This window comes from Toxotes jaculatrix, chromosome 6, assembly GCF_017976425.1.
Source record: "Toxotes jaculatrix isolate fToxJac2 chromosome 6, fToxJac2.pri, whole genome shotgun sequence".
Taxonomy (NCBI): domain Eukaryota; kingdom Metazoa; phylum Chordata; class Actinopteri; family Toxotidae; genus Toxotes; species Toxotes jaculatrix.
The window spans coordinates 9,820,919-9,843,594 of NC_054399.1; the positions used below are offsets into that span (position 1 = coordinate 9,820,919).

The 22,676-nt window shown below is 41.1% G+C and overlaps 2 protein-coding genes across 3 annotated transcripts in view; both read right to left on the minus strand.

Moving 5' to 3' along the window:
- Positions 1–6,073: 6,073 nt before the first annotated feature.
- On the minus strand, positions 6,074–8,882 carry dmrta2 (DMRT-like family A2). 2 transcript variants are annotated; one of them, XM_041040610.1, is made up of 2 exons: positions 8,194–8,882; positions 6,074–7,653 (listed from the first exon to the last, which is right to left on the minus strand). In XM_041040610.1, the coding sequence occupies exons 1-2, from the start codon at positions 8,651–8,653 to the stop codon at positions 6,767–6,769; spliced, it is 1,347 nt and encodes a 448-aa protein (XP_040896544.1). In that variant the 5' UTR covers positions 8,654–8,882; the 3' UTR covers positions 6,074–6,766. The 2 variants fall into 2 exon arrangements, with proteins under 2 accessions (XP_040896544.1, XP_040896545.1); XM_041040611.1 differs by having other exon boundaries at positions 6,074–7,656.
- Positions 8,883–21,296: 12,414 nt separating this feature from the next.
- faf1 (Fas (TNFRSF6) associated factor 1) overlaps positions 21,297–22,676 on the minus strand; it is a 57,422-nt gene continuing 56,042 nt past the window's right edge. The window contains exon 19 of the mRNA XM_041041007.1: positions 21,297–22,391. Within this exon, the coding sequence (XP_040896941.1) occupies positions 22,308–22,391 (84 nt within the window). The 3' untranslated portion in view covers positions 21,297–22,307. The remainder of the gene's footprint in view (positions 22,392–22,676) is intronic.

Consider the following 22,676-nt stretch of genomic DNA (forward strand, 5'->3'; position numbering starts at 1 on the left):
GCGTGTATGTGTGTGTATGTGTGTGTTTGTGTGTTTCTGCTTTGAGATTTATATGACAGTGAAAGGTTGGGAGCTCATCACGCTTGACAAGACAGACATGCTGCATCTCCTGTAGGATTTTATGCACATACAAACACACACACACACATACTGTATACACACAGCAAAACATATGTACACACAACATGTAAACAAAAATCACAGACAACCCAATGCCCACACACACACACACACACACTTTCACATTCCAGCACACCTTATCTGCCCCAGCAGTGTTGACTGACACTCTGCACTTGAGGAGATTAAGTGTGCTCATGCTGTGTCGGCACAGCTTGACGTCCATTTATCCTTAAAACTCATATGAAGCGTCTCTGTGAGCTCCTTGCCAACCGCGTGCACACACCACCCACCACGTGCGTGCTCCCCAGCCTCACTGTACACACCTGCTACTTCATTATCACTGCTGTCACTGGAGGAAATAAAACTGGAAGTTTTATAAAACTAAAAAACGTTGCTTTTCTTTCCACTTGAATCGGATGTTTACATGGTCACTTGTGAGCTGAGTTGATTTTGGGACCACTGGGACTGTGACACTGGGAACAAAAAAAACAAAATGTTGTTATAGATTTTCACATTTCCTTTGCTCTTAAAAACATTCTGTACCTATGTGTTTTTCATCCAACATCAGCTTTATGCTGTTTAATTGCCACGCAGAGAGAAAGAGCCTGTGGCGTTTGTGGTTCCAACAGCAGCAGATTTAACCAACACACTATAAATACACACATGCCATCTGGGTACTTGCAGGGTACAGATAACTTGCTGGCAACTGCTGCTCCTCTCTCTTTATGCCTGTTAACAGTAGTATATTATTAATTTAAACTGTTTTATACTCTGATGAGCTGATGATAGGGCCAAGGTGGGCTAGAAGACATGTTCTTATGGGACAAATTGACCATGGAAGGTTTGCTTCTATAACAACTTCCTGTTTGAACTAACTGGTTACGGGTTTTAAATATGATATCCAAGGTAGCCAGGTAGCCAGTCAAGGTGACTGCAGCAGAGTAGTTGCCCACTTTTATGTGTTCTGGCATCAGAGGATGTGGCCCAGGTGGGAATACCACCTGGGCAAAGAGGCCAACTTTCTGGGGTTCGATGTCTGTTATTTGGTGTTTGGCAATTTGATTGCGTGATAATTTGTTTGTGAATTTCCACATCTAAGGTACAATATCAGTTGGGTGTGACTTTATTATGTGACCTTGTCTCTAAAATGTTAATAATTTTAGTTTAGAATGAGTTCACATGATATATAATTTTAAATGAAGATGTGTTAAATTAAATTACACCAAACTAACTGACCGGGGGCCAGGGTGGTTTTCAGGATAGGAAGACAAATTGGTTTCTGGGTCTGTGGGCAAATTATGTTGAAACTGCCATCTATAATGTGATGCATGCACTATACATGATAGAAGTTGGAGGGCCCCAGGGCCCCCCAACAAATTAATCAAACACCAGAACTGGCCAATGTATGGCCACCAGATTTTGCTGGGATTACGAGTTGCCAATTTGGGCCAATTTGAGCTCAGAATCTGCTCCAGTCAACAGAAGGGCCTGCGTCATTCATCACAAGCCACTGTCCTGCTGAACATATTTTCCTACCTAGGATTTCTTTACATTTGCCAACTGCATCCACATTACCTTCAAAATTGTGCACAGGTGTCCTTCCTCTTCCACCTCACTGAAACATGACACAGTGTAGAGGAACGTTGCTTCATGTCAGTTCCAGACTCTGAGGGCAAAACATAAAAACATTTTTATCTTAAAACATTAACATGAGTTTTTACATGTAAAAATAATGGACTAACTGTGATGATGCATTGTTTTGAACAGTGTTTTTCCAGATTATGAGCAGTGCTGTGTACCCAGTTTGGATAACCTGTGTCATCCATTCACACCAGAAAGGGGTTTTTACCAAGTAGCTGCTTAGGTGTGATAGCGATGTCACCTGTGATGGAAAGAATGTCTGGAAGAACGAGGAAAAGGAGGAAGTCACATGAAGGTTAAAAAGGGGGGTTGGGGGGGGCGGAGGGTAAAGGGTACTCCCGGGGCAGAATGATGGAAGGACCCTTCGAAGGACAGATGGGAATGAGATTCCCAAATCAATACCATCCAAGGGTGTTTTGCTATTAACACATACAGAGAGAAGCTAGTGTTCGATACTCCTCACCTGACTCCTCCGGCACAGGACCCCTCAGACACACACACACATACACACAGACACACACAGTCACCCTTTTGCTAGTGCTTTTATCTCCCTTCTCTCCCTCAGTCACACTTCCTCACACTTTGCAAAGTGTGTTTTTAGTTGACGTTGGGAAGTACCATACTTCTCAAAACTGCTCACAAAGAGTGAAGTGCAAAGTGCGAAGACTGGCCATGACCCCACAAACCTAGGGGCCCCACAGGCTTCAGGTTAATTAGTCACTTTGCTTGTGCACATATATCAACAAAGTGATGTATTTGGAATATGCACTGTTTAGGCACAACAGAAGTTGAAATGACAGGGGTCTTAATGGAGGCCTTGTATCTTGAGCTTTACAGTCATAAGGCCCCTTAATTTCAGTTTACACTGAGCCCACATGATGCATGTTACCAAAAGAAACCTGTGTTGAATCAAAACACCATATGATGGCAATCAGGTAATTTATTTACAACTACAGACCTCTTTGGGTTTAAGTTTAATTTACAATGCAAGCTTACAGATTAACCTGTGGAATAAATCAAATGCATTCATGCGTTTTCTTATGACGTGGATCAGTGGATGTGAGTGCAGGTACAAACAAGGTTTTTAGTTATTTCCAACACTGGTATTTTTATTAGTAAGACAACTATTGTTGGTGAGCCAGCGCTGCTGCAAAATGTCTGAGTGCATACTGTAGCCCTACAAGACTTAATTTATTTTGTTTATTTATTTATCTATTTTTTACTGTGACTCTACTGAGCTGTAAGAGTCGAGACTCTGAATTCAGTCCAGAGTGTCCTCAATTGTTTTTGTTTCAACGTTGGTTTGTTTTGCTGTTATCTATTTGTTATTCTGACAGTAAACCAAACAGCATCTCTGAAAATGAAAATGGGCTTTATGTATAGAGTAATAACCTAAATGGATTTCTCTCTCTCTCTCTCTCTCTCTCTCTCTGTCTGTCTGCACCGCTTTGGGAGCCTGTGGCTATTTATCTGTCTGTGTCTAATTATTCATTAGTGAACACAGTGAAAGGAGCATGGAAAACATAGTTGTGGATTCACTGTAGCAGACCAGCATTCCTCTTCACACTGATGCTCCTGCCTCCTCCTTTCCATATTTCTCAGATGCTGCCACACTGGGGGCCAAACAGGTCAAGGATCTAACATCTGTAATAATACTCTGTGTCACGGATGCAGTATGTCAACATATGATCGTGAAAACATATAAAGCAAACCAGGGTATTTGTCTGAAAACGCAGTTTTGGCTACACACACATAAGTCACAAGCAACTGGGCAGAAAAGACAAACACTGTTGAATCGGTGTAATTAGGCTGCAACAAGGCTAATCCTGTTCAGGTTTGGCAGAGGGGCTGGAACGCTCTCACTCGGCGCTTTGCACACAGGTGGCCAGCAGAGTGCACTGTAGGCACATAGAAAACAATATGCAAGCCTGCACCTGGAGTGGGTTTCCTACTAAAATAAAATGTGGTTCTGTTTATGTTTAAGGGGCTTTTATCTAAAATGTATTTAACTCGAACACAAAGGAAACACATGAAAGCAGCTAGAACAGTGCATTGTATATTTTGAATAAAACATATAACCTGTACAGATGATGGTTTTGATTAGGAATTCAGATTGTGTTTTATGCTCCAAACTTTACACAAATGATCCATTAATACTATGTAAGCTGTACACTGGGTCTCATGGATCTCTGTCATGTAAAATATTTTATAAAAGCGCTGCAGATGCCATTTGTTAGACAAGACTGCCATCTAGTGGTGCTGTCTGTGTTACACACAACATCCTGAATATGCAGGGATTCAACATCTTCCACGCTTGGCAGCCTTTACAGTGGCTCCTATGGGCCGTTTGAAATGATGACAGCTCTGTTGGATTTCTAGACTCTACTACACCCCTAAATCCTAACGTCCCCTCAAAAGAGGCAAAGAAGAAAAGTCCTTTCACTTTTTTCTCTCCTGCCATTTCCAATCATCTGGTGAGATAGAAATGTATGTTAGTGCTCCTACATCACACAACTGATATAGTTTTTAAATGTGTCTTGTAACTTAAGAGCACACAAAGATAATATCATTGTCATTTTTTCTAGAACAGACCCACAAAACAGTGTAGGAAGGGGAATACAATTTATGCATGAGTGTTTTCACTCTGTAGATCTTCTGCATGTGGGCGGTACTGACATGAGTTGACCTGCAGATGGCGCCATTACTCTTTGGAAATGCTCGACTCTCTATGGAGGCGGTGAAATCCCTGGCTACGTGGAGAAAGCGTCGGCAGAGGTTTAACCCAGTGGGTCATTTGGACACCAGTGTAACCAGCGGCAAAGCTATGGCGCCCAGTCGGAAATCAGTGATTTACAGAGTAATGTTATATTTAAATTTTACTGGGGGAGAAGACTCATGCAGGATTTCCCGAAAACCGTTTATTTTCTTCTCCACCACAGACCATGTAGGTTTTCACATTTTAGGTTTGGTCATATTGAAAAATAATGATACATAGGTTCTCAGAGCAAAGTAGGTCTGACTTTGAACTAATTCACTTATCGAATTTTGCATGAATGAGCCCGACTTCACTTTTTTTTACTTAAGCTACGTCTTTATGTGTTTTTACAGGATCGTCATTGCGCTTCTGGCAGCGATTGGATTTGATCTGCACAATCAAACACTATATAAATGGGCTAGTTTGATCTAATAATTTGCTCATAGTTGATCTAATAATTGAATTAAATGAGAAACAAAATGGATGAATAAATCAATAAAATGCTTTCGGGTGACCGTCAGCTGAAACTGGCCTGTCGGCTGGTTATAAAAGTGTATAAACTCCAAATTAAAAAAAGTTAATATTTTATTACTCCTTCACAGCTGCGTCTGTCATCATCGGTATCTGTATGTGTATAATAACATCTTTCATGATACTTGAGAGGAAGAAGGGGAAACGCGTATTGTCTCCCTGTCTGTCCAACCTTAAAAAGAAAAACAAATCCAGTCCGGAGCCAAATCCCACCTGGACAGTTCTTTTATGAAATGTTTTAGTGCCAAAACAAACACACTTTATGAAATGTGTGTAATGTGGTGCCTCACTGGGGGTTCACACATAGGCGTGTGTGTGTGTGTGTGTGCAACCAACTACTTTATTTACACTATATTACATTTAAAAAAAAAAAACTCAAAATATATCAGTAGGTTTTGTGTATTTGTCTCTTTATTTAGACTATGTACAACATGGATTCTATCCATTTCGTCTTCATCAGTCCATCTATCCGTTCTTATTTTCGTCTCAGCAGTTTTTTGTTTGTTCGTTTTGTTTTGTTTTGTTTACCATTTCCATACTCTGTCACTGAACACCTGCCTACAGCAGGCCTCGCTGAGCTGGATTTGCTATCTTTTTTCTAATGTTTTGTTCTGGTTCGGAAACAAGCGTGTTACCTGTAAGAAGTTAAAATATCTGACACATCCGTAAGGTGTTCAGCTTATGCGCCAAGGCGGTTTAAAGTTTTTGAGTTTTTGAAGCTCGCTTTTAAAAAAAATAAATAAATAAAAATGTTTTACACGTGGGTGGTGTGTTCTTATTTCAGTTCCAACAATAAATAATTATACTTTTCCAGGTTCTTTAAAATAACATTTATTTCCAACATATTCATACAATGTGACAGCACAGCTTGTAACATCTGAAGAGGAACTGACTTGATCCAGCACTTTGTCACAAAATATTTGAGCTAACATAAATGAAAAGTCAAATATAGCATAGCATTTCATATTACCAAATGCAATATATAATACAGGCAGCTGAAAACGAACTAAAAAAAAGGGTGAATAAGTGAAATAATACATAGGAAAAAAGGGATGGCATTTACACATCATTAGTTCAACTTTTACAACAGGAAATAGGGTTAACATCCGTAGGCTACATGTTTTAATAACTTAATTTTGCCCCCGTTTATTATTCGATGTGTGAGAGAGAACTGCATATTTAAACTTTGATTTTGAAAATTATATTTTAACTTCAACTTCACCAACCAGCTAAAAAAATGGTGGGTTTTTTAAAAAGTCTCTAATAATAATAATAAGTCTCTAATAAATCATTTCTTCGTTACTACGTTTTATTTTAAATCCTGTAGAACTGACATATAAATCATTGATAAAAGCATGTATATGTGGTTTTAGCCTATTGTGCAACTGGGTTTGCTTTTCGCTTTCCCAGCTTAGTCATGATTTATTTGGGAGTCTATAAATATCTTTTCAGTCTCACGTTATTTTATTGACGGCATAATCAGGCTCATAAATGGGGAATGTCATCCAAACTTTTGTAGTCTAACATATAAAATTATTTTGGAAAATTACACATAAGTGAGTTTAGTTTTCCCCCTCTCAGACCATTTGACTACAAGCCAGATAATCCTATTATGTACAGTAGGCTGTAGCCAAAACACATAACAGATTTCCCCCAGAACATTCAACACTTGTGGCTACAAATACAATGGAATGTGTCTCTGCGGTCAGTCCACCAGCCTCACTGTTTGTCCGGCGTGTTGTTGACCAAAGGCCCGTACAGGCCGCTGGCATAGCCTTGCTCTTTGTGTAACATTGTCCTGTCCCTTATCAGGTCGCTAAAGGCATAGTCCATCGGTGGTCTGAAGCCTAGGGTGGGCATCAACCCGGTGGTGGAGTAGGGCGTCATGAAAGCCAGTCCCCGGCTGTGCGCAGAGTAGGCCAGTCGCAGCGGGTTCAGTCCCAGGTGGGTGCCCAGAGGATAGGTGCTGGGGTCGGCGCCGAAGTGCGGGGCGTTTGGCTGCAGAGGTGAAAACGCAGAGCGGTTACTCAGCGTCATGGCTCCTGGTAACATGGGCCTCGTCGGTGCGGTTGTGGATGCGGAGGACGGCGGTGGCTGTTGCGCGTTCTGGAGCATCCTCTCTGCCGTCCACGTCTCTTCTGTCCCGGCCTTGTTGGGGCCTTGGGCGCCGCTGTTGTTAAGGATCTGCTCGATGGCCTGGACCACGTCTTTACCACAGCCCTGGAGGACGAGCTCCAGGACGCTCCGCTTGTGGCTGGGGAACACTCGGGTCAGGATGTCGATGGCGTTCATGTGCCGGGAGGCCGCGGAGGAAGGGGAGGGCTCCTGCTCGTCTTTGTCGGTCTCAGAGCCGGAATCAGAGCCCAGGGAGCTGACGGACCCGGGAGTGTCCTCTCCATCTTTTAAAGGCTTGGACACCGGCGAGCTGATGAAAGACTCGCTGTCTCCGTTCTCTGAACCTGAGCCTCCATGCCGGCCGTCAGGGGACGAGATGCCCGGGGCCGAGTCACTCTCGGTGGACGCCGGTTTCCCCACAGGCTGCTGAGGGGTCGCGGACCCGGAGTGCTGGCTCTTTGGAAACAGCTCGTACTTCTGGATACTTGAATCTGCTGACACAAGCGGAAAACCACAGTTTATAAGATTTAAGACACAAAGTATGAATGTTAATGTTACAGCACGCCACCCGTAAAAGTATCATGGTAAAGTCATAAGCAGTAAAATGATCAGCTTTAGGCGGCCACGAAATAAAAACTAAATCGTGCAGGTCTTTTAAGAGTCAAAAGGCTTAACATGTGTCCCTTAAACACAACAAAGGAAGCTTTAAACTAGAGCATGAACAGCTGTCACTGGGTCAGTCACAATGTAAAATACACTATGAATGTACAAAATTTTACATCACTATCCTCACACTGTAATCTCACCTTAATATGCCTATAATAAGCTTAATATAAATGAAAGAATGATATATAATATTAAGGCCTTTCTAATTGAAATATTCTGGCTTAACCTAACTGCTTCTGACTATTGCACTGCCCTTGTGTATGAAGCCTTAAGGCTTAAATAGGCCAACATATCTACCTGCACTTAACCAAGCCAGAACTGAACTTCTTAACCCGTGTATTAATGCGTAAAGCTGCTCCCCTCACCTGAGTTGCTCTCGCTGCTGACAGAGCCAAACACCTCGTAGTTTGGACGCGGGGGGATGATGCCGTTGGCGGCGGCCAGGGCGAGTCCCTCGGCCGTGCCGTAGAGCAGCTGCAGCTCTCGGGCTTCGTTCTCCTCCTGCGCCTGCTGCCGCCGCAGCGCCACTTGCGCCGCCATCACTCGCTGCCTCTCCGCGATCAAGGTGCACTTGGCGCACATACAGTCCTTCCAGCGGCAGTAGCGCTTGTGGCCCTTCAGCGCGGAGACGACGCCGTGATTCCTGCAGCGGGCGCATTTCGGGGTACGCGGATACTTGTCAGCCGCGCGCAAGAGGAGAGGAGGGCCGCGCAGCAGGTTGCCGGCCATGGACACCGGGATAGAGGCCGCTGCGGCCGCTGCTGCCGCTCCTGGGTGGACTTGAGAGGCAGAGGAGGCTGTAGGGAGCTCCGGTCTCAGATCCATGCCCGTGTTCCTCACTGCTGTACTTAAACTACACACAAGAAAACGACGTTGTTCTGAACGATCTGTGTTAGTTAAACTAAGGTCGAGCCGATCACATCTGCTCAGCGGTTCTCAACATCTCTGGGCAACAGGTGAAGTCAACTATGTCTATCTACTGACGAGATAACCATACAACAAAAAAAGAAAAAAAAAATCTACGTTCGAATCTCTAATGGAAACTGTCCGGGAGCCGGTCGAAGAAGCAGAAAATGAGTAGATACAGTCGACTTTAAATCCGAAAAGAGCAGGAGCCAGGAGGAGCGATCATTCCTCCCCGATATAAAGTTAAAACTGTCCAGGAGGAGCCGAGGTTGTTACTCGCCGCAGCCTGAGACACTAACTTCCTCCTGAGATTGTCAGTGGATACAGATCTCTCTCTCCCCTCTCTATTGTTGCTCCTACGTTTTCATTAGACAAATTTGACAACAATGTGGCGTCTGTCATTGGCCAAAGGGGGAAGGAGCAATCTGATTGGCTTGCCTCTTTTTTTTCAACTGTGTCCACCTGAGTTCTTTTTCCAAATATCAAGTGTTAAGAATCTGAAGGGAGTTCCCGGAAAGCTCAAATCGATGCAGTGTATTTCCTAAAAAAAAAAAAAAAAAAGAAAAAAAAGAAAAAAAAAATAATTTTATAGATTTTTAAACAATAGCCTGTGTTATTCCATTTATTGGGGGGTAAACCAGCTTTCATCATAGTATGGCCATGCTGCCAAACAGGACACTAAAAATGAAGGACAATTTTTCATCCCTTCCATGTAGTTTCTGTACAGCCTATTTCTTTAGAATTATTCTGTATCATTTGGCGACATGATTAAGATGTGACACCGCCATCCTTTCGTCTATGGCGAAAGGATGCTACTAATTACAGACTCATTTCAGACTTGTGTTCCTCAAAATAAAGATGATGCGTGACTCTAATATCGTCAGGATGGAAGGTAAGTATCATTTATTTTTATTGATTCAAGAAGAGGCAAAATTTGCTCTGCCAGAGGTAAAAAGAAAAAAAAGTCTATATTTGCCGCAGGTTATTGATCGCAAAAAGTAAAGCTATCGATGGTTAAGTTGCACGGTTCACTCGGCTGTAGGAAAAGCAGCGCAGTGTTTAACCCTGTCCAACTGATTTAGAAGCTCGTTTCATGGTCGCTGCACCAGATGTAACAAAATCTATGCGGAGTTTTCATTTATGTGGCAGTTAAAACATCTGCCTCATGCAGTCTGTTTAAGAGGAGGGGGGAATCCTAACTATAAAACCCAACGCTTGGAAGACGAAATGAATGAATGAATGAAATTATGTTCTTCGTTGTGTGGAGTCGAGGATTAAATGCGCCTGACAATCCACAGTTTTTTTTTCTCTGTCTTCATTTCGTTGTTTTCCAGCGTGTTTCTTTATCGTCACATCAGGCTTGAAACTGTGACATTAATATATCTTAAAGTAAAATGATTTTTAATAACGATTATTCACGTCATATTTCTCCTTCGCACATTTTCAAACATATTGCGCAAAGAATTGTTGCTCTTTATGCAGTTTTCTTCTCATCAGTCTAAAAATCCGTATCGCTTAAGGAGAAAATTATATTTAACAAGTGTTTGATCCGCTTTTCTACATAATTATACATATATGCTTTTTCAGTCATTCACAACGGTTTTAAAAATTATTTCGCTTTTTTTGTTATTGATTCCTCAAGATAATGAAAATGGTTTTATTGTTAACATTACTATATATTATTTATTTTCAGATTAACATTTAGTGTTATTCGGCTCAACGTTTATTCTTTACTCAGCGTTTACAGCACAAATAAAGATTGAATTTTAATTAAATAGTCTAGGCGATAACCATCTCATGGAATGTGATGTATAAAACAGTTAATAATAATAATAATAATAATAATAATAATAATAATAATAATAATAATAATAATAATGCGTAAAATAAATATACGGATACGCACAGTCTAATCATTTAAATGGAGCCATCATATATTCTGTTATAGTATTAATCGCCCGCTACTCAATATAGTAATAATAATTATAATAATCTAATAGTATTTACATTATTAGTAAAAGTTCATGTGCGACTGAAGACAGAAGAAGCGGAGAGGCTTGGGTTTGCCTGGGCTCCAGCTTCTCATCTTCATTCTTAATTTGAGATTCATCTATTTCTACCTTTATCAGGGTGAAGGACGGAAATAAAAACAGGATTTACAAAATTTTTTTTTTCAACCAAGTGAGCGTTTTGCTCTGAGTGGTCGTCGTCCTCCCACTGCCCCTTTTAACCGACTAACGATAACGCTGTGATTCTTCGGGAGATTTAAGAAGTCCGCAGCGCGCAGAGCTACAAAAGGACAACGCGCGCAAACCACCTGCTCCCTCACCTGTTCACTCAGGAGATAATTCATGCAGCTTTTCTGAATTCAGATTAAAAAGTTATTGATGTGTTTTGTTTTCCTCCTTTCAAATCAACTATTCCCAGTCCCTTGGAGGACAACAACAACAGTCTTAGTGAACAACAACAACAACAACAACCAGCACTAGTACTACTACTACTACTTGAGGCTAATGAAGAAAGCAATGGCTGCTCGGTGTGCAGCCCTGCCTCTCTCCCCTCCCGGGCTCATTGTTTACTTTCTGAATCACTGTAAGCAAATGCCATCTGTTTCCCTCGCCGCTGTCATCTGCACCTTAATTACCTAGCCAACGGGCTAATAGAGACGATATTAAAACTACATCTTTTGACATTCAAAGTAATTATCTGCATGGGCGACGATCTCACTCGGATGAAAAAAAAAATGCCCGTCCAGCCTGGTTAAGTGATAGTTGCAAACTGCAGAGAAGGCCCGGCACTCACCGGAGAGAGAGATTACTGTCACCTGCAGCAAGAGTGATTTTACAATTTATAAATTAAAAAAAAAACACGCATGCAATTCTCATTAGTTTGGCTGCTTAGTGTGCTGTTGTGTGAAAGAGAACAGTTAAAGGCAGTTCAACTTTCCCTAACGTTTCTTCTCATTACGCACAATTTCCGCTGCTGATAAGAGCGGATTTTAAGTGACAATTACTTGGACTTGACACGTGTTTACTGAGCTATATTTGTTCAAAGAGAGCTGATAAGGCTCATGTGCCGTTTAATATTATCACACACAGAGAATTAAATTATGAAGGTCCGCTTTAATGTAACACCGGTTCTGGTTAAATTATCACTGATTTCACATCCAGGGCGTGTAAACCTCGCTGGTTCGCGGTTATAACCCGTATCATCACTTTTAGTTTGGCTGAGCCTATAACGGAAAGTTCATTTTTCAAAGATATGCATTATGATAGGGATTAAGTTCACTATTATTCCTCCTGGCCCAATTAAAAATGCCCCCCGCGCAATTAAAAGTGACTGTGAGCACTTAGAAAATCCAACATTCTTTTAACCACTTCATTAGGCCTATGCATCAAAAAAACTATGCGATGCTTTCATTTCTTTCAGGAAGGCTACAGACGAGTGGGTTTTTAACACCCTTTTAAGATCACAACAAAGGCCATGCTTGACCCAACATATGTAGCAGCATGTTTCCGCTGCCCCTGCACCCCGGTGCGGCTTTCTAGCGGACTCTCCCACTGCCGCTGCCCCGCCTGCAGCCCGGCTGGACCCGGATCCCCTCCCGCGCTCTCCCGCTGCAGCAGCCGGCTCTGTCACACAGAGGCAGAGGTTAGAGTAGCAGTTAGACAAGGGGCCGCGGAGAAAAGAAACGCACGGGGTTTTTCACATAAGTATTTACACGCTTGACGGGCACACCAAGTAGGCCCGGGCTTATAGACAAGAGGTTGTTAACCTGCCACTTCACACCAGCTCCACTGCGCCGGGGAAATGGATCAGGCTTAATGCATTCCTTTAAAGGCAGAGTCAGGGGAGCAGTGAGTGGCTGGAGACACATTAAACACACTGTTGGGCAAGTTTCTAACCTGCTTTTTATGCTGACATACAACAGTAGCATGTAGAGTCAGTATTTAAAATATAAATATGTGTTGAATGTAGCCCAGGTAATGAGGACTTCTGGACTAAAGCCATGCAAAAGAAAAAAATAATACTGCTTATTTCTACACATATTGGATGATGATAATCACATATGAGGTCTGTAATTAGTCATTAGACATCTATACTAATCCTGAGTATGAAACTAACATGGGTCGAAGAACTATTCAGGACTCAATGTTTACAAAAAAAAGCAATGCTAGAATATAAAACTCCACTACACTCCATAAAGGTCCTGCATTTAAAATACTTTATCAAGTAAAATTACAGAAGTATTAGCACCAAAATATTCTTAATGTATCAAAAATAAAAGTACTCATTAGGTATAAAAATGGCCCCTGTGAGAGCATATCATTATATATCACTGGAGAGGTTAGAGTGAAGCATTAATTTCTTGCTTTTAATGATTTTTTTGGATTGAGATAGAACTACTTTTATATACTATTGGCTGATTTGATCTACAACAATCCATCATCTTATAGATAAATTATAGCTGTCAAATGCAGTAAAACACACAATATTTCCCTCTGGAATGAAGAAGAGTAGTATCATAAAATAGAATCACTCAAGTCAACCTAGTACATCACACCTGTACTTAGGTAGAGCACTTCAGTAAATATTCTTAATTACATTCCACCACTGGAGAGTAAACTCAAAAGGCACTCTACCAAAAGTGTGACTGGTACAGCTCGCAGCCTGTGCCGCCTGTGCAGCCTACAGAGGTCACAAAGACAAACATACAAGCTAAATTTCAGCAGAGTAGGCTGAGGAGGAGGAGGAGGAGGAGGCCATGTGCTGAAGAGGCACTTGAGCTGAAGAGGCAGCAGAGGAGAGGTCTCTCAAGCATCACTCTTCAGCCGCTAGAATAACACTTATTTGTAAATGGGGGATAACCCTGCCATGGCGTATGAATATTTCAAAGATTTGAAGGGTCCCTCTCTGCCAGAGCTGTTGGCCAAGAATCAGGCAATCTCTCCCCCTCTCTTACACACGCACGCATGCACGCACACACGCATGCACACACGCGCGCGCTCGCTCGCTCACTCACACACACACAAGAAAAAAAATACCGTTTTTGTGCCCCCGAGGTAGGTTGGCAGGGATTATCTTTGTTTAATGAATGGGCTACAAGTATTCATCAACACGGCGAGATTATTGGGCTCTCTCGCTCTCCCTTCTGCGAGGCCTATAGTGGCATATAATTCCAATGTGTGTGTGTGTGTGTGTGTGTGTGTGTGTGTGTGTGTGTGTGTGTGAGAGAGAGAGAGAGAGAGAGAGAGAGAGAGAGAGAGAGAGAGAGAGAGAGAGAGAGAGAGAGAGAGAGAGAGAGAGAGAGAGAGAGAGAGACAGACCTACACACTGCAGCCAATTAAAACGCACTCTCCCCTGCTCTATCCCTCCACATCTGCCTCCTTTTCTCCACCAACGAATGGCGCAGAAAAGAAGGAAGCTCATGAATAGGTGCTCATTGAGATCACAGATGGAGTATGGCTTTCTTTTTGCTAGAAATTTGAGAAACACCATTGTCCCCAATCAAAACTCAATGTGTTCGCCTACAATGGTGCCGGCTTTGAGCTCCGCCGCTTCAATTGGCCTTGTTTTTGAAACTTGAAGTGTTCAGCACAAAGACTTGGCCCTCCTAGATGTCACCACCGCTTCGCTTCAGTATGTATGTGTGTGTGTGTACGTGTGCACTCAGAGAGAGAGAGAAAGAGAGAGTGAGAGAGAGAGGGAAAAAACACAATTAATATGAAGCTGTAATTACTCCCCTTCACGCCACTGCACCCATTCAGGACCCCACTGGCCCATTTATTGCTTTATCCCATGCGGCTGATAATCCGAATACCACAGGTTTTTATAAGGCCTCTATGGCGTTTTAAGGAGACAGATCTGGAGGAACATGACTATAAATAAACTGAGCAACAAGCCGACAGAGGCCGAGGGCTGCAGCGATCAGACACTTTTTTTTTTTTTTTTTAAGCAAGAGAACTTAACACAACAATTCGGTAGTAAATTAGGAAGATTTTTTTTTCTATTTGTTTTCATGAGTAATTAATATTTCTGGACTTTATTGACACATTGATATTTAGTCAAAGGCCTAACTGCCTCGCAGTTGTGCAGGTATTTTAGAATAGAGCTCACACATTGATTAAAGGTAATAGTCTTGAATTAATACATTAATTTATAGACTTAGCCGTTACCGATGCATCAAAAAAATAAATATTTGCTATTTTCACATTCAGATGTGAAAAATAACTCTCACTAAATAACTGATGAAATGTTTGCTACATGGGTCAATTAATCAATAGACTAATAGAATCTATTATTATAATTGTTATAATTAATATATCTAGATTAGATTATTTTGTTTTACGACTAGACGAAAGAATTTTTGATCATCTTGAGCAATGCTTTTAAAATGAGATTTTACGTTTTATCAATTTTGTTTTGATATTTTACATCTCACACTTTATTTCCTTTGAGTTTGCACAACTGCTGGAGCCACATTCACACAGTTCTTGAAAGAGACCAGGTGCCAGAAGAGATGCAGTTTCTTTCCACTACGGCTGAACTAACAGCGCCCCCTGGTACAGGCTTCACAGGAAAAAGGCATCTTGTGAAGAGAAAAGATTATTTGTAACTGCGGAATCGCTTTTAAATCTAAAATAACTGAATATAATCAGCTGCATTTAAGCAATACATATTTTGTTTACGGTGAATACTTCCTTTAGCGGTGCATATGAACAGTGATAACAGACTGTCAGATGCTTTTATCGCTTAATTATATGATTTAAAGGCTTTTTTTTTTCTCTCACAAACTCTCCACTGCAGAACAGAAATCTTACTTAGATCGACGAAAATTAAATGTCATGTTTTTTTGGTCTGTAATGGAAGAAAAGTAGAGTTGTTTTTCACAGAAAACACGTGCAAACCACGATCAAACTTAACCCTGAACAAAAAAACTAACAAAATAATAAATAACAATAAATTGCAGATGAGTTTGTTGAAATAAACACATTCATTCATTCATTTTTGGCGTAACATATATGAAAACGTTATTTCCGGCCTCACTAACACGATGGTTGGTGGATTCCGGAGAATGTGGCTGCACGTGGTCAGAGTTGACAGGTTGACAGTGAGTGTGGTTTGTCTGAATGAGCAACAACACCGGCAGCAGACAGCACCAGGGAGAGACCACAGGTCTGCTGCATGGCTAATAAAAGCTCAGAGCGCTTGAGTGATGGCTGTACACGTCTCTTATTAAAAGAGTTAACCCAATAAAAACTGGGTAATCTGTTCTGACCTACAGACACAAGAGGAAATGTAGCTGCTATGGCTCTGCTCAAAGGTTTTATATAAAAAGAAAACTGTTTTACAACAACAATTATAAGTAGCAATTAGAACACAAGCAGTAATTAAATCAATTTGTGTTTCTGCCTGGATGCTGAATGCCTCTTGTAGCGTTTATTTTTTTTCCTCCTAGTAATTTGTTGCTTGATCGATTAAATTAGAGGGCTGGATATTACAGGAAATTACAGGACTTTAATTTGACACTGAAAAAAAATATTCTCTTGAAATAAAGTACAAAATAAAGCACTAAAAAGCCGCGTCTAGACCCATTTTAAATCCATCCATATATATATATATATATATATTTTTTTTTTTTTTTTTTTTTTTTTTTTTAAATCAAAATTGGTAAATGTGTTTTGTTTTTTCCAAGATAAAAATCAAAGTCTTTCCATGACTGTTGTGTCATTAACAAACAGTACTGTGAACAGAGAGGGAGAGACAGAGAGGGAGAGATGACCCTCCTTTTGTGCCCATCCAACAGTTTAAGCTGCATAGATTCTGTTTCTTTGGACAGGGCCGGCGTCTCTGAGAAAGTAAACTTGGGGTGACCCTGCAGGTTAGGCCCGTCTGGGATACGAGCGGAGATCCTGTGATTCAGGGAGCAGCCGCGCTCCGAGATCTCAGTGGGTCCCGCTTCAAAAAAAAAAAAAAAAAAAAAAAGAGGAGGGAGGAGAGATCACTTGTGGCAGGAATTTTGTCCCCTCGCCAGTGGGCTGCATTCTTGACCCCGGCGGAGCTGGTTAAACATCATGGACGCTTTTCTCTTTTGTCGCCAGAAAATCAAAACAGCAACCTGATGTTGCCACCACTGAATCTGTGGCAGGGAAGCCGTAAGTAAGCTCATTACCACGCAGACACTTTCTCATCTCCCCCTACACCCCACCCCGGCGTCAGATTTAAGGGAGGCAGGCTCTGATTAAGACATCCAACTTAAGTTTGACCAACATGTCAAAAAACAGCTGATGTTACACAAAGAGTCCAGACACACTGCTGATCTGTTCTCTAACACAAAGCCAAAATTATGTTTTGTTTTGTTTTTTTTTTAAATAAAGTTTACAATCTCTAATGGCTATTTAGTCCTGTTTTTGATATAGATTAATTTGTTAATTAATGTTTTCGCGATTAATTGTTCAGTCGATAAAATGTTTTTAAAAAGTGAAAAAAAATGCTATTTATAGTTTCACCAAGCTCCACCTCAGAGTCCAAAACCTAAAGATATTCAACTTATTGTCATACGACTGCAAATCCACACATCTGAGAAGCCGGAAGCCGAGAATACTTAGCATTTCTGCCTTGAAAAAAATGACTGAAACGATTAAGTGATTTTCGAAATAGTTGCCGATTATTTTTTCTGTTATCGATCCAGTCTCTAAAATAAACGAAAATATGACGGTCATGGAAGAGTCTATCTGTCCTGTGTATCCAGAACAAATAAATGTATTTCTATATTGTGAAAATAAATCAAGAAAAAATATCTTATTTTTGATTTATATTTCAACTAATTTTGAATTAAGTTTGAATTCAACCTCTGAACTTCAAACCTCTGTTACACAACTGTCATACTTCTTCCCCCCCACAGTTAAAAGCCTGATGACTTTTTCCCTGTGGGGGTAAAAAAAAAAATTTTGAAAAGAAAAACTATTGACAAGTTCGGTCAGGTATAAGAGAGAAATATCGTTATGTCTCATTGGCATTTCCGACCGTATAACCATCATCGGATGGAGGAGCACAAAGGAACATGCCTGTGCACATTTAACTCAAAAAGCTGCGTGATAGAAACTGTAATCTCACACTTGAGAGGAGCTGCACTATGTACACTGCTCCCCGAGGAAGACACGCCGCAGACAGACGAGCAGAGGTGCACCTGTTCGTCTCTTTGCATACACGAACCCGGTTTTTTTTTGTTTTTTTTTTTAACGCTCACTGAGCTCCTCCTGGCCCTGCCCTGACCTCTCCCTCGCCCCGAGCTGCACGTGTCTGTACGGCAGACTTAATGAACTACGTGCACTCTGCAAGTAACACAAAATGTCATCCATAGACATTTCACAATTGCCCTTCAGAGCCTCAATAAAGTTCAGCATTACCTTTGTACTGATTTTCTTGTCTCACTGGTAAAACTCAAGGACGCTTGACTAACTTTCAAGGTCGACTTTGGTACAGGGACATAACGTTGCGTTTTCGGGACAGGACAGTCCAAACTAGGCATGACAAAGGCCCCACTTTCTAACATTGCTGAAGACATCAAGGCCAAGTAGCTTTTAGAAGCACAAACTCTACCTTTAGGGTGTTCCTAAAGAGAAAGACATCTATGGAGCTGATTATCAGAGCTGGACTTACCTTAAGTGTTTTCTTGACCAATCATATGAGGATTTTAGCACAAGTTCAGGCAGGTCTATCTGTATGATTTCCTCATGAAATCAGCAATGTTTCCCTGGGTTGTTCAGTGTTTGCAGGTTTGAACAATGTGACTGAAATTCCACTGGAGCACATGTGAAATATGTTACCTGTTTGCGTCTTCTTGCTGCCAGTGCAGTGAGTGCAGCTTCATCCATCCCATCACTCCACAGAGTCAAGGCCACTTCCATGCTTTCCCATGGGGGGAGCTCTTAAGGTGCTGCAATTTTGCCACAATACACTGAAATCATGAATTGAATCAATGGCAAATAGATTTTAAATATCAAATATTAAAATCTGCAATTCGCTTACTTGTGGTGTCTTTCTTCGTTGAGGCACTCTCAAAAACTTTCACAGCCCCATTTGAATTATTAGGTCTTGTCGAGGCTCATGGAAACCTAAATTTCACTCAGAAATAAAGTTTTAGGTTCAATGTTTTAAATGGTTTCTCTTCACCTTTCACATAAACACATATGACAATCTGATAACAAATATCAGTGGCTGAAAATCAGGGTGATTTTTTCACGAGCTTATGTCATGTCTTGTTTCACAATATCGGTTAAACAGTACTGAACAGTTTTTACTAAACAGACACACAAGAAGTCAGAGGATGTGTCCTGTGGTGTTTCTTCCTCACCCTCTCTCTCACAGTGCCTTCAGCAACATCTCTTGCCTGGTCAAACCTGGGGAAGTGTGGCTGGCTGAGCACATTAGGTCGACTCATTCCTCGCGTGCGAAACAAGACAGCCACAGAGACACTGGCAAACACACACTCACACTCGAAGATGCTTGTGTAATACACTCCCTGTGTGTGTGTATGTGTGTATCACACAAGCAGTCCCAGCTTTTAAAGCACAAGTGTAACCTGCATTGCCAGAGGTGACTACATGGTGACTACATGGCATTTTAAGACTCATGTTTTCCATTGATAGACACCACAGGACTTGATGACAATACACAAAGTGAGATTCATGAGATAATTGTCTATTTCACCCACAAGGATTAAGTGGAAGCCTGCAGAATTCCCATTTGATACTAGACTCAAAACATCAGACTTAGTTTCCTTCACTCATTTAGTCTAGATTAATCTAATCCAGTTCATAAAGAAGATTTAAATCACTCAGGAATAGGGTCTTACACTGTTCCCCTAAAGAGACAGAGGTCAATTTTGCTGTCAAGTAAAATGTTGTGCACTAAAAGACATCTATAACCACTAAAGATTATAGTTTTACAGTGATTTTACAAGGAGACACTGACTAATTCCACTGCAATAGTTCCTTACGATTTGTTCCAATATTTAATAGAAATTCCTTGCACTAGTATTTTCTGAAACCAACTTTGTTCTGTAAGCAGCTATTTTTGACCATAGCAGCATGCACTATTGTTAGCAAATGTTCCTCTAGAGGCTTGATTTTGTTCATGTTAATTACAGGCTTCACTAATTAGAAATAACTAAATGTCAGCTGACATCCTTAAACTAACTAAAAACGTTATTTTTAGTTAGTGTTTATAATGTCAGCATATTCTTTTTTTTACAACGTCCTCAGAAGAAATCAAATATATAGAATTATTATTCTAAGGTGTCCCCAAACATTACAGCAGAAAACAGGAGAAATTCAAGGCCTTCCACCAAAGCCTAATCTCTGACTGTCTTATCACAAACACTTTAAGGCATAAATATTTGTGAAATGTTTACATTTGCAGTGCTTATTGTTTTTTCGCTCCAAAATTAATAGAGGACCATTTTCTTCACAAAGAGCACTCAGACACAGAATCTTGACTCAATAGGAGCTAAAGCGAACTTGAGTCTGCAATCCACTTTTCAACAATATGTGACTAGTTCACGTTTAACATGGGAGGAAAACAAGTATTCAAGCAAAATGTGTGGAACTCAAAATATTGCATTCCCTTCCTCTTTCTCTATCTCCTCCCATGTTTCCTTTCAGTGTCCACTGTCAACTGGAAAAGAAAAAAATGACATAAATATAATCTATAAAATGGCAAATCACTGTAGCCCTGTCTGAGTCTACTCATGTCCCACCACACATAGTATATGGGTCAGCTCAGTTCAGGCAGCTGTGATCTGCCTCCATGTTTATTGATGAGGGAGTAGCAGTTTGTTTACGGTGCTTTGCTCTGCTGGGGTTCTCAAACTTTGCCTTTAGGTGACAGAGGAACCCTGCTACAGATGGAGGGCTAAGCCTGCGTGATCTCTTCTCGCTGAAGGCAGGAAATTAGCTGCGGTGAGGGTGATATTACCAGGTGGCACGCTTGTGAGAATATTAAAACATTTGTTAAGAGAAGTATGCTAAAGGTCTGCCAGTGGCAACAGAGATGTGATGGTGCATACCTAAACTTGGATAGCAGTAGAAACTGAAACTGGACAGCAAGGGAAAGACTAGCATCACATTCAGGTTACCCTGAATGTAATCAGACTGTGATGTGTGAACCTCTTGATTCGCCACCCACGGCTCAGACGTTAATAAGAAGATGAACATCAACGGGAACACCACACATCATGATCATCAGGATCTCTAGCAGCCAAAGTCCCTTTGGTGTCTCTACAGTTAAAAGCAAAAACCCTATGTAATAAACCAAAAACATCAAAAATACTTTTTTTTTCCTGCTTTGCAAGATTTTCAATGGAACCCATAAATGGACCTTTATCCCAATCATGTGATTTTCCATCTTCTCTGAACCCCCAGTAATAGATTTATATGTCCTCCATAACAAACGTTTAGAGAATCTACGTAAAATAGATCATGTTTAAATCATCTGAATATGGAAAAGAATTTCGTGTGAGTGTAGTCACGTATTTCAACAGATTTCCGGGCGAGACAAATTGACGTTCATATTCATATATTTTATATAATGTATATCAAACTAAAACTAATACAGCATCAAACTTAAAAAGGATCAAGAGAAAAAAAAGAAGAAAAAAAACCCTGAAAACTGAGCAATCTGTTGGCTTGTGGAGCGGTGGATGGTAAAACCAGGGGGGGAACAGAGACTGAAGGGGCACAGCAGATGCTGCAGGTGTCCCATCACATCCCATTGCCCGCAGCAGACAGTGGATGGAGGGATGCAAGGGTGGAAAGTGGGGTAAGGGAGAGGGTAGGAAGTGGAGTTGGGGAGGTTAAGGGGGTAAATACAGGTGGAGATGAGACAGCCCAGCCTTCTGCCGGGCAACATCTCTTCTTACTGTTTATTTTATTTCATTTTTTTTTTAACTTTTTTTTTTTTTTTGATTTCAAACACAAAAACCATGTTCTAAAAAAGCAGCCTTGGTGTGTTGAATGTGGAAACAATGGGGACCAAGTCCTTGTTTTTTTTTTTTTTTTTCTTCTTCCCTGTGACAAAGATTTGTCTACTCAGTCTCTCAATGCTCTTATCATACTGTGTTTGTGTTGTGAGAGAAAACCTTGACTGACAGCAGTTGGGAAAATGAATTTGTGAAGTGTGTGTGAGGAGTTGAGAGACAGGGAGAAAGAGAGAGAGGAGGTTAGGGTGAGGTGAATGTTTGGCTGTGTGCTTGTGATACTGTCTTTGCTCCTCTGTGCAACACGTGAACACTAGGCATTCATGTACCACGACCAGGCCGAGGGCAGAGAAGCTTACTTGCACTTTTGTGTCACTGGATGTGCATGCCAGTGTATTTATGTAGGTCTGAGAGGGAGAACTGTGTATTGGTGTGTGTCGGGGTATGTGTGTGTGTGTGTGTGTACTGTAGGCCCAGACTGAGAGGGGGTTGGGGGTGGTGGAAGGGGCCATGCTCGGTGACTAGTGTGTGTCCAGCCAGTTCATCAGTCAGTCAATCAGTCGGTCCTCTAGTTAGCTATCAGAGGGCCAGTTCCTATTCTTTAGCCTCCAGGAAGAGCGTCTCCTGCGGAAACAGCTTGGCCTCCAGCAGAGTTGACCCTGGATCCAATTGGGTGATCTGAGGAGAGAAAGGGAGGGGGGAAGTGAAGAGAGAACATTAGACTGTCACTGACCAAATGGTTTGATGCTAGAACTTCACCTAATGGTTATTTTTTTTATCATCAATTAACATTGCATTTATTATTCTTTTTAATTAATTGATGAATTGTTGATATCATCAAAATAAAAAAAATACTCATCACAGTATCCTGGATTGCAAAAAGCCATCTTCAATTTGCTTGTTAAGCGCAACCAACACTTAAAGATTTTAAATTTATGATGATATTAAGCAGAGAGAAGTGGA